Source organism: Euprymna scolopes, chromosome 13 (assembly GCF_053919585.1).
Source record: "Euprymna scolopes isolate OS-2025 chromosome 13, ASM5391958v1, whole genome shotgun sequence".
In the NCBI taxonomy this organism is placed as follows: domain Eukaryota; kingdom Metazoa; phylum Mollusca; class Cephalopoda; order Sepiida; family Sepiolidae; genus Euprymna; species Euprymna scolopes.
In genome coordinates, this window is record NC_136494.1 from 65,813,732 (window position 1) to 65,826,615 (window position 12,884).

Genomic DNA, 12,884 nt, shown 5'->3' on the forward strand with positions numbered 1-12,884 from the left:
TGATGGTTTGGCCATGTTGAAAGAATAGATGAGTTCTTGTTAGTGGATGTTGAACAGTTGAACTAGCAGGTTCAGTTCACAGGGAAATGCCAAGGAAAAAATGTGAGAAAGTGGTAAGGTTGAACTGAAGATGGATAAATAAAGACCTGTCCAGAGATGTGTTAGTTTCAAAGTAAATTTCTAAAAGCTATCCAGTATATGCCATCATGTAAAACAGATGCAAAACCGAATATGATGAATAAATTATGTCTCCATTTACTTGTTATTTTCACAACGTTTCAGCCGATGTAACCTCTGACCTTCTTTGCATGCATTTTTTTTAAATTAGAAAACAGAATTTCAAACTAAACCTCTTATTTAATCCACAGGGAGAAATTATTCTCCTTTCGTTACCCACTGGTAAAAATGTTAATTATATTATTATCGCCTGCAGCAAAAATTGAACCTTCAACCTAAAGAAAAATGTCACTTAGAACAATACTTTATCTGTAGCGCCACGGATTATATCGTCCAAATAAAATGACCATGTAGTAATCCAAATAATCCAAACAATTTGAATTATGAATCCACATTTCAAAAATTTCGAAGCGTAAACTTTTTTATTAAGTCACTTTTTAACGTTTAGAATTATCGTTTTTGTAATCCTTCCAAATTTCTAGCTGTAAATATCACATGATTAAATCTTAACTAATAATTCTACATCAGTGTAGCAACCAGACATACCTTCAAACAAAGGAAGTTAAAAGATACTTTAGGCGATCATGAAGGAAATCACATTGAAGAAATCCAACTTTTGACTGTTCAAAAAGAAACTCAACTCTATCTCTGATTGCCTGACCTTCGTTTACAAACATGTGAGGACTTGATATTAATTGAAACCTGTATGATGGTTTAAATGTTATAAATAAAAGAAATCAACAGTGAATATTACAACAGCCAGGGATTTTTATCCTCGGGCCCCCAAAATCAGCAGAGATTAGACCATTCCTGTAACGATCCGGTCCCTATTGATTATGTAGTAATTAATTTTTGTGCAGTTCTAGGAAGTCCCCCCTCCCAAGCTTTGCCTTCTCTCTTTGAGAAGGGGTTAGTTTATTGCTAATTGTTTGAGAATTCTGACGGGGCTACCCAGGCGCTTTTTGCAGGCCAGAGTGCCTCTCCTTGGACAGGTCGGGGGCCGCTGACTTCTTAATCCCACTTTCCGACCCTGGTGTCTAAGTGGGAGAGAATTAAATAACTTATATTCATTTCAGATTAGTATAATTGATAATTGCATGCATTATCTTTCTCTTAATCCCAACGCTAACGCTAACCCTAACCCTAACCCAAGTCTCTTACCAAAATATGTTTTCCTTGGTGTTCTTTGAAGTTTGCCTATGAAGAAAGTGCTGGGTGAGTCTCTGTACCAAAATCATACTTACTTTTGAAGGCAGCACTATCAGTATCAAAGAAAATGGTTATTACCTTGGAATGGTGATTGCCTAAAGTAATTCCTTTGAGTGATTGTTGACGTCGTATCTTTCAGATGCTGATCAGTAACCAAGATGATCAACTGGATATGATCGGAGCCAGCGTTGGCGTTCTTAAAAACATGAGTCACCAAATTGGTAATGAACTTGATGAACAGAATGTGTAAGTACATCTCATCTCTCTTTTTATCTCCTTTCTATCCTTTTCTTTTCATCTTTCCCTCTTTTCCTTTTCGTCTGTCTTTCTCTTTTTCTTTTTGTCTCTTTTTCTTTTTGTCTGTCTTTCTTTTTGTCTGTCTTTTTTTCTTTTTTCTCTTTTTGTCTTTCTCTTTCTCTTTTTCCTTTTCTTTTTGCTTTGTTCTTTTTGTCTTTCTTTCTCTTTTAAGTTGTCTATCTTTTTCTTTTTGTTTATTTGTGTCCTTTTTCTTTTCGCATTTTTTTTTGTCTTTTTCTTTTCGTCGTTTTTTTTTTCTTTTCACTTGTCTTTTTCGTTCTTCTTTTCATCTGTCTTTATCTTACTTTCTTTTTTATTTATATCTTCATTTTTTCATTTTTCACTCTCATCTATCTTTTTAACTCACAATTTTTGTTTTCAAATATTCAAACCATGTGTAAACTTTGTTTAAATATTAGAAATTCCATTAAATATTTTGAATATATTGAATTTTACCCTACATTCACACCTAGGATTGTTTGTTCTTCATTGTGAATATTATTGATTTGACGTTTATAATTTTAACAGGGCTTCTGTGCTACAGTTCACACTTGGATTGTTTATGCTTGGATTCCAGATTCTTCTTTTAGCATTGTGTATTTCATTCATGGATTTATTGACTGGCCAATTGATTATTTGATTTTAATCTGTTTTTCTGTTAAAATGCTCTTTATTTTTCTCCAAAAATGTTTCTTATATATTTTTAATATATTTTAAAATTTGTGTTAATCGTTGATATATTTATTTTACTAACGTTTATTCTATGAAAAGAGCATATCTTTGAAAGTCCAAGGATTAAGGATTGTTCTTTATTATAATTCTATGTTTAATTTCATGGATCCATAAATATTGTAATTTTTTCAATTATATTTTTCATCATCCATTATTCCTATTCTTATAATTGCTCTATCTCATCTTGATAGGTTCTAATTTAAGATAATGTTCATATTTATCTTTGTAATTATATATATATATATATATATATATATATATATATATATATATATATATATATATATATACTAGCAAAAGTACTCGTCGTTGACTGGGTTCAAAAACAGCCTACAGAAAATGGACTCTGATTTATGAAAGTATGATAGGTTATGAAAAGGAAGTGTTGTAAAGAGATAGCTTCGAATTTGGGGATATCAAAACCAAAGCAAAATATGATGAAAGTAAAAATAAAATAGATAAACCCCATAATTTATTATACCATACCTGTTCATACTGAAACACTTATCACAATATTCTGTGGATCTATATTAAAAAACCTTGTTAAACTTTGTGACATATTTCCATTCTATGGATGTCAGGTGCAAACGAACACCCCATAATTTTATTATACTGTATTTCTTCAAACTGAAACATAATTATCAAAGTATGCTTACGCAGATAGATATGAAAAGTCTTTATTAAAGTTTGGGCCTATTTCCATTCTATGGAGGCCAGGCGCGAATGCAGACCCCACAATTTTGTTATACTATTCCTATTTAAGTTAAAACATACTTATCAAAGTATTATTATGTACATCTATATCAAAAACACTTGTAAACTTTTTTTTAATTTTAAAATTTTTTATTTCCATACTTTGTGGACCAGGTGCGAATGCAGACCCCACAATTTTAATGAACCACCATTCTGCCAGATCAAACATACCCATTCCTGTGTCTCGATACATCTATCATTATATGTAATCAGTTTTTTAAAATAGTCAACCATATAGGAGCCTATTCGTGACCAAACACACACACACACAGTTTTATATATATATATATATATATATATATATATATATATATATATATATATTACAATAGAAAAATGCGAGCATGAAAAAGTAATATGGTTAAGCTTAAACATGGAAATGTAAAGGTCTAGTTGTTAAAACTGGAAAAGAAAAGGACAAGATATTCTTATAAAAAATATAATAAATTTATAACTTAAAATATTGCAGCATTAAGAATTGATTATATGATGTTATAAATTGAATTTAAAAAAATCCTCTGCTTTCAATAAGATCCCCCAATTATCTCCCTTTCATTCTTTCATTTTCTGTGTTTCACTTCTCTTTTTGCAAGAGCGGTGAATTAGTAGCAACACTAGTCACTGAAGCGATGTGGTTGCTATGGAATGCAGTCATAAAAAACCTCACTCACCTCCTTACGTTTTTTACAATTTCAAACACCAGTAATTTCATAACAACTTTTGTTTTACTGAGCGAAAATTAAAAGTTTTTTTTACACAATATAGCTGAGAAGGTGATCTAATAATTTTTTGAAATTTGATCGAGAAATGAGTGAGCGGTGAAGATTTAAAGCCGTTCTAAACGACTAGAACTGTCACTTAACCATATATTCAAGCACGGTAGTGTTTGAATGATATATCTATCTATCTATATATATATATATATATATATATATATATATATATATATAACCTCAAATTTTAGTCATTCAATAAATTAAAAAATTTATGACGTGAAAGCTCGAGCTTTATTCTGGAGAATTTTAAGAAGTCTCATATATGCAAATGTTATTAAATAGCAGTTATTTTTTTTTACATTTTTATTGAATAGTCTATTTTGGATTTCAATCAAATTGGTGTATATAAGTTTCATAGGTGTTTTGTTTCATTTTCTTTCTTTTTTTGTTAGTACTTTCGATTTAAGTCATCGAATCACCATCAGGCTTGGTTAATTTCAATGTGTTTTCAACTATGTCTTTTAATAATAAATTCTTGATGTTTTGAGCAGCTTTCATCCGTGAATCTTTTTCCATCAAATTAAAACAAACAATACAGAAAAAAAAAAAAATTCATATATTTTAATTTCTAGTCATGTATACACTACTGAGCTATAAAACTGTGAAATTTAAAAGAAACTTGTATATATTATAAAAGTAACGTTGTCTATTTGTTGAAGGAAGTATCTCTACCAAACTACTTTGTCAATTTTTAGTGTGTAGATTTGAAACTTGACATATGAGGTATTTTGGATCTGTGGCACAAATTCAACTTGTTTTTAGCTGAAAGAAAAAAAAACTTATAAAGGGTCAAAGTAAAAAAAAAAAAAAAAAAGAACTGGAACTTGGTTGGTGTAACTTGACTTAATGTGTATTCCTTATCCATGTGCAAATGTGCATTTATATATTTAACTGCATTAATTTGTAAAGTTTTGATATGAATGTGTCCGTAGATCAGATCGTAGTGAATACTGCTAGAGAACTATTTTGGTTTTGATTCTAACTGATGACACCCAAGTCATAGTTTTAAATAACTTTTGAAATCACTACTCTATATTGGGTACAATATGATAATCAGCAGAAAATTGGTTCTATCAGATTAAATACGAAATCTTTATAAATTAAAATATCATATTTGAGCGTATTTTACGACCGGGCAATACTGGGTTTATATATATATATATATATATATATATATATATATATATATATATATATATATATATAAAATATTTGTATTAAATGGATGAGATTATTGATTACAATAAAACATGTCTAAAGAAAATTCGTTTGCATTGAACATTGTCCAACTTTAGAATTACCAAAAATTCTTTGTTGAATAATTGCAGCATTTAATAAAGGATTCGTTTTTTTTTTTTCTTTTTTCAGTTTTTTTTTTTTTTGAATCACTGATTGTGTCATCATAAATATTAAATTCATTAGAAAAACTACCAAACACAACATCTGGAATTGTAGTTCCAATTACATCCAGTTCATTTTAATCAACCTCTCTCGTCTTTCATCTTGATAACACTTATTTACAATCCAATTCTTCAGTTTTTTTAGTTTTGTTTGTTTTGTTATTACTTTTTAAATGAAATGAGCCATTAAAATTTCTCTTCTTGAAAAAGATTTCACACAACTCATTTCTATCTGAACATGATTGGGATTTGAAATCGCTCGCAATCTAATTTCTTTCTTTTTCTTATTTTGCAAAGCTGTTTTAGTAGTGTTTTAACTCTTTTAGTGTGTCAATCACTGAATTGCAACCATGTACGCATTTCCCATTTCGACTGTTGCAAATAAATCGTTGGCCAATCATGTCGTAAAATGTCTGGCGTTTAATTCCAATCCAATATGGCATATATTGCAATACAAGTTTAGTGAAATATTTTAGATTCCTCCTTTTTAAGACATTCACAGCAAGAACTTGTTTTGCTGCTATAACAAAAAAGAGAAAATTTTTTTTTTCTTCCTTTATGCACCTAACGTCTGTTACAATTTCTAAAGACAGAGCTTCTTTGCAAAGGACTTCCTGTCTGTGGAGCACATTACTGTGAGACTGCTTCCATGCAGGTTACAACAGGGTCATTTTAAAATTCAGTATTAAGAAATATGTTTCATAAAGCACTTCATATGTAGTCACACTTAGTTCATTCTACTGGTCAATTTTAGTACTCCCATAGTCTTTTTCATTTTTCAAGTTGACAATTTTCCATCTTATTAACCCTTGTCCTCGAGTAGCTTTTGGCCGAGAAAGCGGTGACATGATTGTAAAACAAAACAAAAAAAACAATTAAAAACTATCTTTCATTAAGTTTACACTAAAAATGAGCGAGACAAAATCTTCCAATGACTTCCAGAGCACTACTGAGTGTGGATTGAAACTTGCAGCCTTAACTGTCGCCACTTGTTCTCGTCTTTTCTTACCAACAGCGACTATATTTCATTCCTCGCATTGTGACAGCCTTCTAAATCTCTACTACTTATATATATATATATATAATCCATCTTTTATATATGTATATATAATGTAATGCTATCACTAACATTTAGTGCATAATAACTAAAAACTAAACTAAAAGTCTCACAATATTAAAATTACCCCTGAATTTATGTATGCTTTTATGTACCGTATATGCACAAAATGCACATCTAAATTTACTACCAGTGGATTTTGCTTTTCAATAATTCTCGCTGTTCTTTAGAAAGTTGCAAATCAGTTTTACTGCGATTTACCTTAGCTGCGATCGCTCACTGTGACAAACCTTGCTTATGGAAATCTAGAATTCGAGCACGCTCAACTTCAGTAAGTTTACTTGCTTTAAGCATGGTGACACATTCACGCAGTGATTGCTAATCTGTAACTGAACTAAAAGACAATTTATACCCCTGGTTTTATAATTTTGATCAAGTGTAAAGTGCCTCATTTTATAAAAATATAAATTTCTGAATTAAATGTTTGGAATGTAGCTGGGTTTTTTTCCACAACCATTTGGTAAACTTAAGTGAGGGGAGTTTAAAATCAATCCTTATAAAAAAAGTTTTCTTTTTAAAGATTTTCAAGTGGCCTTAAATTTTTGATCAGGATTGTATATGATTAATACTTGGTGATCAGTGTTTGAAAAGAAATCTACATTTCTCATCTGGCCTGTGCTTATTACCAACTGTGCACAGACTTGGTTGAGACTGTTTGCCGTCCTAATGCTCTCTCTCTCTCTCTCTCTCTCTCTCTCTTTTCCTATTGAAGCTTTAAAGTGGAGTAAATATTCTCTTTCAATCGTCAAGACTTTGAAGACTAATCTCATAATGACAATCTAATTTTGACTTTGATATTAAATCTCAGCGATTGATTGAAACTCGCAGACAATTTTCTTTGAAGATTGTCCACACTAATCTGATCTTGTCTTTAGATCAACTGATATTGATAAATCCTCTCTTGGATAAGGATTTTATAATTGATTGCATGAATGTCTTGTATTCTGATCACTCGTATATATATATATATATATATATATATATATATATATATATATATATATATATATATATATATATATATATATATTAATTAACTGTTTCATACAATTAACAAAAAAAAAATATTGGATAACTTCTGTTTTCTTATATAAAAAAACAGCTCCACGATAATTACATATTCAGCAATTAGCAGTTATCGAAATTTAGAAATTTACACTCTGCCCATTGATTAAGCATAAAGTTTTGAGAAAAGTGGGAGTTTCTTCATGCATTAGAAAATTGATCAAGAGTTGACATGATTGTCAGTGCCTGCTAATGAATTGGGAGACAAGAGTTCAATCCTCAGTCAATTCATACCAAACATTAAAAAAATGATACTTAATGCCCCCATTGCTATATCCTCGGCATTATAAGGTGGTCAAGAGTAAATGGAGTAATGTAATGAAAGGAGTAAACCTTTCCTACACTTTAGTAGCTGAGGGAGCCTTTGGGTTGCTTCAACTATGGTCGACCACTGTGTTTTTTTTTCTTAGTGCATTTCGGGTTTATTTTAATCAACCTTGTAACTTTTGTTTCCTCCCTATTTTGTCATTTAATCCTCATTCCATAAAGGAGAAAAATAGCCATTTTCTGAGTTGACTGATGTTTTGAGTGGGTGATATGTTGAGATTTTCAATCCTCTCGTAGTATTCATCATTCAACCATCAATGTATCCAGTTCATTAATCCTTATCCTTGAATGGTTTTTAAGCCTTATTAAATACTGAATAATTAGTAAATTAAGTTCTGAAGAGGAAAATTAGTAAACTTAAATAATAACTGATGATGAAATCCATCGGAGCCAGAAGTGATAAAACCCTGCTACTGCGGATTCTGCTGTTGTAAATCAGACTTCTTCATAAACCCCAAGAAGCTCATGCTTTGAATTTTATGGTCTGCATGAAGTTTACCTTGTTGGATTTAACTATTTGTTGTACCTGCAAAATTGTGTTTTTACCTTCAACACCAAGAACAGCAAGGCACGGCAGTTGCATGTGAAGTCTGGGAAGGTTTGGCCTAGAACACACAAAAGAATGATGCAGAAGCAACATTGCCACTTTCTCTTTGTTGATTTGCAATTCCACATCTTAAATGTCTTTGCTTGCTATATACACACAGAGACAGAGACGAACAGAGGATGACGGATCCTGGATTTTCATCAGAGCATTCTTAGACGAGTAGCCTTACCACTATCATGTTATCACCAACCTTACCAAACACATTCATGGAATTTTGGGAAAGGAAATAACTGAAATACCAAAGTTAACTCAGTTTTCAACAATAAATAATTTATGATCCTTGCTTACTAATGTTTAGTTTATTTAAATGTGAATATATTTGTGACATGACCACGCATTATTTTATATCAATCGAGCAACCGACTGTGTCGAACCTTCTTTCATGACTCCTCGACTGAGGCCACTGATGCTGCATGCCTATTCTGTTTTGTTGCAGAAACTGAAAATGAAAGCTCACCTGAGAGTATTTCTTTATATAAACTGTATGTTTATGTATTTGTATGTACAAGATTCACTCCTAAACTAATTAACCGATCATTATGAATTTTAGAACATATCTACTAATCAGAAGAGGGTGATATTTAATTAAGATCTATACAAAGAGGGAGTAGAAACCGTTTCTGAAAATTCAAATACTGCCAAGTTTTTGTGAAATTTTAACAATAGATACGAGACAACAATTAATAAATATTTCTTAAATTTCAATTTATTTTTGAGTATTTTAAAAGTTTCGAGTATAGGATGGGCATAATATAGACTTAAGCTCCCAGTTGAAAAGTTTACACATTTCAGATTGGTGTTAAATTTAATCTATTGTCATTAGAAACCAATTTTTTTTAATGAAAATCGCTCAAAACAAAGCATGAAGCCACTTGATGTAAAGAGCTTAAAAAATACCACTACAAACTAGCCAACAATGTGTTGTATAGGATAGAATAATAAAATTGAAAACAACACTCAGCTTTATTTTAAAACTTTTATTGAAAAATCAATTCAGGTAACTTGATTATGTAGTAGAGCTGGCATCTATTTAATGTAGCTGCCTTCAGCCTCAATCACCACCTCGATACGGATTGATAACTGGGAGCATGCCTTTTTTTACAAGCACTGGCAGGAGCTCCGCAAATACTCAATGAATGGCAGCGATCAGGCTGGCTTTGTTGTTGTGAAAGACCATGTTGGTGATGTTCTCGACATATGACCAAATGAAGTAGTTCAGCGGTTTCAGGTCGGGGGAAGAGTGGTGCCAGTGAATGGATACAAAGTTGTAGCACTCTGACTGAAGCCAAGCCTGGGTGTCTTTGGACTTGTGAGGCAGTGCCGAGTCCTACTGCCACATCCAGGGTCTGCTAGCAACCATCTGATTGCATCAGTGGATCACCACACCCTTCAGCACATCCAGGTACACTTTGGTGTTGACAAGCCGACTTTGAAGATATGAGGTGGCATGATGTAGCCCCTCACTTGAAACCACACCAAAGACCATAACTGTGGGTCGTCCAATGCGTTTTCTCATTCCACCCAGTATGAATAGGTTCTGACCTAGAAAACAGCAATTCTTTCTCTATCAGAAGAATCACTCATGAAATGTGAGGACTGAAGGACAAAATAAGGAAAGAGAGAGTTACAAGGCTGTTAAAAGTAAACCAAAGCTAGGTTTCTTGAATTTAAATTTCTTCTGCAGACTTCTTAAATTTGAGACATGTTCTAGAATCAAAATCATATAATGGATTTTGATCAAAATTAGAATAAGGATTCTAGACATAAGTTTTAGTATCATTATACCTGTATTTTAGTTATTCACTTATTCTATGATTATCATCGAGTCCAACATCTGTTGTCTAATAGCTTCAGTTTAGACAAATCTATACAACCAGTATACTCAGACCGAATACAGTTTGAATTCACTGCTAGTTTCCTGATTTAGTACTTCAAAATTAAAATATTGTAACACAAAGTAGTGAGCAAGCCTTTCGTTTCCTTGGCACGAGTGACTCTTCTCTTGTTTTCTAGCATTTAAAACTTACAGAAAGGATGTATGCTTGAACCAAGAATGATCAGATTTAACAATTTGAACCAATTTTTTTCCATTGTTGTGATCTGTCACTTGGTCGAGTTAGATCTTTCCAACTTCCTGTCTAGCTAATTAAGAACCAAATTGGAGTATTACAAATCATGTGATTATTTAAGCAGTTAGGACACAGACGGTTTAGCCACTAGGATCCCATTCTTAGGTATCACAGGTTGCCATCCATGATCAACAGATGCCCCACTAAAGAGGAGGGGAAATTCAGTAGATATATGATACAGCCCTAGCTGACAGGGCATTACGGAAAAAATGTATCGCTAAAAAATTTTTACCTGGAGAACAGACAAAAGTATATGGCAAGCCGTATTTAGCTCATAGGCTGTAGTTTGGTGACCCCTCGTTTATATTTATTGTATTAGTCTTGCAAACTTTCATACAGCAATCATTTATGCTCAATATGCAGATTACTCTTTTGAAGTCTTCGCTAATTGAAAGGAAACTCCTCTTGAATACTAAATATTGATTTCCTTGCTTTGATATAATTGTTGTATCACTTTATTGCAATCTCTCATTTCTATCTTTTTTTTTTATCATTAAAATTATTCACAAGAATAACAGAAAATTTTCGTATTTGTTTTTTTTTTTTTCTCTTCCACTCCCCTCTTCAACTCTTTCATTGAATACGAATGACCTATTTTGTAACCAATAATGTTACTTGATTAATTTTTTAGGCTGCCTTTTTAAGCTTATTGCCTAGTAACGGAACAGGGCCAAGCATAAAGCTTGTTCCATCTGATCTTTGGTCAGTATATTGTGTATGGAAATTTTTCTTTTTTATATATATATATATATATGTGTGCTTTTGTCTAATTAGCTTCGGCTAAATTATTGTTACGGGTTAAGCCGAGGTCACCGAGAGTAAATACAGGCCAATAAACATGACAACGTGACGTCATTACCAGATCATCATGTAGGTATACGGTGCCTAAAGTTTCTCGTGTTCAGTCCACGTGACCACGCTAATAGCCATAAAAATATTTTTCATTGCCCCTTGTGGTAATTTAAACGTTTTTGTTTTTTCTAAAGAGAAAGAACAATTCTTCATTTCGATAATTATATAATTGCACATTCATTTGGATAATTTTAATCTAGCAAATTATAACAATAAGTGAACCTGTTTTTGAAATTTTCTTACATGTCTATTGAAGAAAATCGAATATTTCATTTTATTATTTTTTAAACTGCAAAACAAACAACTTTTATATGAGAATATTTTTCAGTCCGTTCTTTTAATAATAAATAAAACTTTTCATTAAGTATTTTCAAATATTTTAAAGTTCGAAGCATTTTTCACGACAATTTTTATTTTTTTATTTTTTTTATTTAACCAAAACGATCGATGAATTCACCGGGCGTAAATTAATTTATTTGTTTGAAATATATTTAAAACTTTGTTTGTTTTATAACATTTCAACTGTAAATAATTTACATGACTGAAATGGGAAATGAGTTAGGAAATTCTATGTTTATCGAGACATAACAAACACACATTCATCTTAAAAATCCATTAACTAATCAGTTTTAATTACAGTTTCGATATAAACTTAAAATAAAGAGTACATCAAATTTTAGTTAACATATTTTCTTGTGTTTTATCTTATAAATAAATGGGTACTTCACGGGGAACATGGACCCTGCATAAATGGTATTTTTATTCAATAATTGCTCCCTGAAAACGTTTTCTTTCACTTTCTTCATATATATCTCAGACTTCATGTGTGTATTTATTTTATTTTTTTTTTTGTTCATTTTTGGGGGGTAAATTTGATTCATACTTTTATTTCGTGCTTGTTTTTATTTTATTTCAGTTGATTTTTTTAAATCATTTTCTGCACTAAAGATTTTTATTTATTTTTTTTTAATTATTTTTTTATATATATTCAAATAATGCCCCCCCCATTTTGGTCTCAAATAGTACCTGCAAAAAAGTTTTTGTGATTAAATAAAACAAAGGAAATCTTTTGCGTATGCGCTTACAGGGAGCAATCATTAAATAAAAACACCGTTTACACAGGGTCCACGTTCCCCATGAAGTATGAGTAAATGTTATATGAAGTATGAGTAAATGTTTAATAACATTATTATTTAGAAAGCCATTCTTAACAGGGGAAGGGGCTTTCTAACTATTCTGCACTTTCACCTAACAATTTAATGAAAAAAAAGATACCATAAAAATTTAATTTAACTTGAAAATACTATCTAAAATATAGCATGGTGCATACACTGCACAAGCACCATTATTATTATTATTATTATTATTATTATTATTATTATTATTACTATTATTATTATAACAATAATGATAAAGAAAACTGGTGTAGATGACATCGACTGG

General features: G+C 31.1%; 1 protein-coding gene across 2 annotated transcripts in view; it reads left to right on the forward strand.

Moving 5' to 3' along the window:
* Positions 1–12,884, forward strand: part of LOC145292052 (syntaxin-6-like) — a 627,569-nt gene that overhangs the window by 573,787 nt on the left and 40,898 nt on the right. For both annotated transcript variants that reach the window (XM_080138080.1, XM_080138081.1), the window contains exon 6: positions 1,526–1,632. In XM_080138080.1, the coding sequence (XP_079994206.1) occupies positions 1,526–1,632 (107 nt within the window). The remainder of the gene's footprint in view (positions 1–1,525; positions 1,633–12,884) is intronic.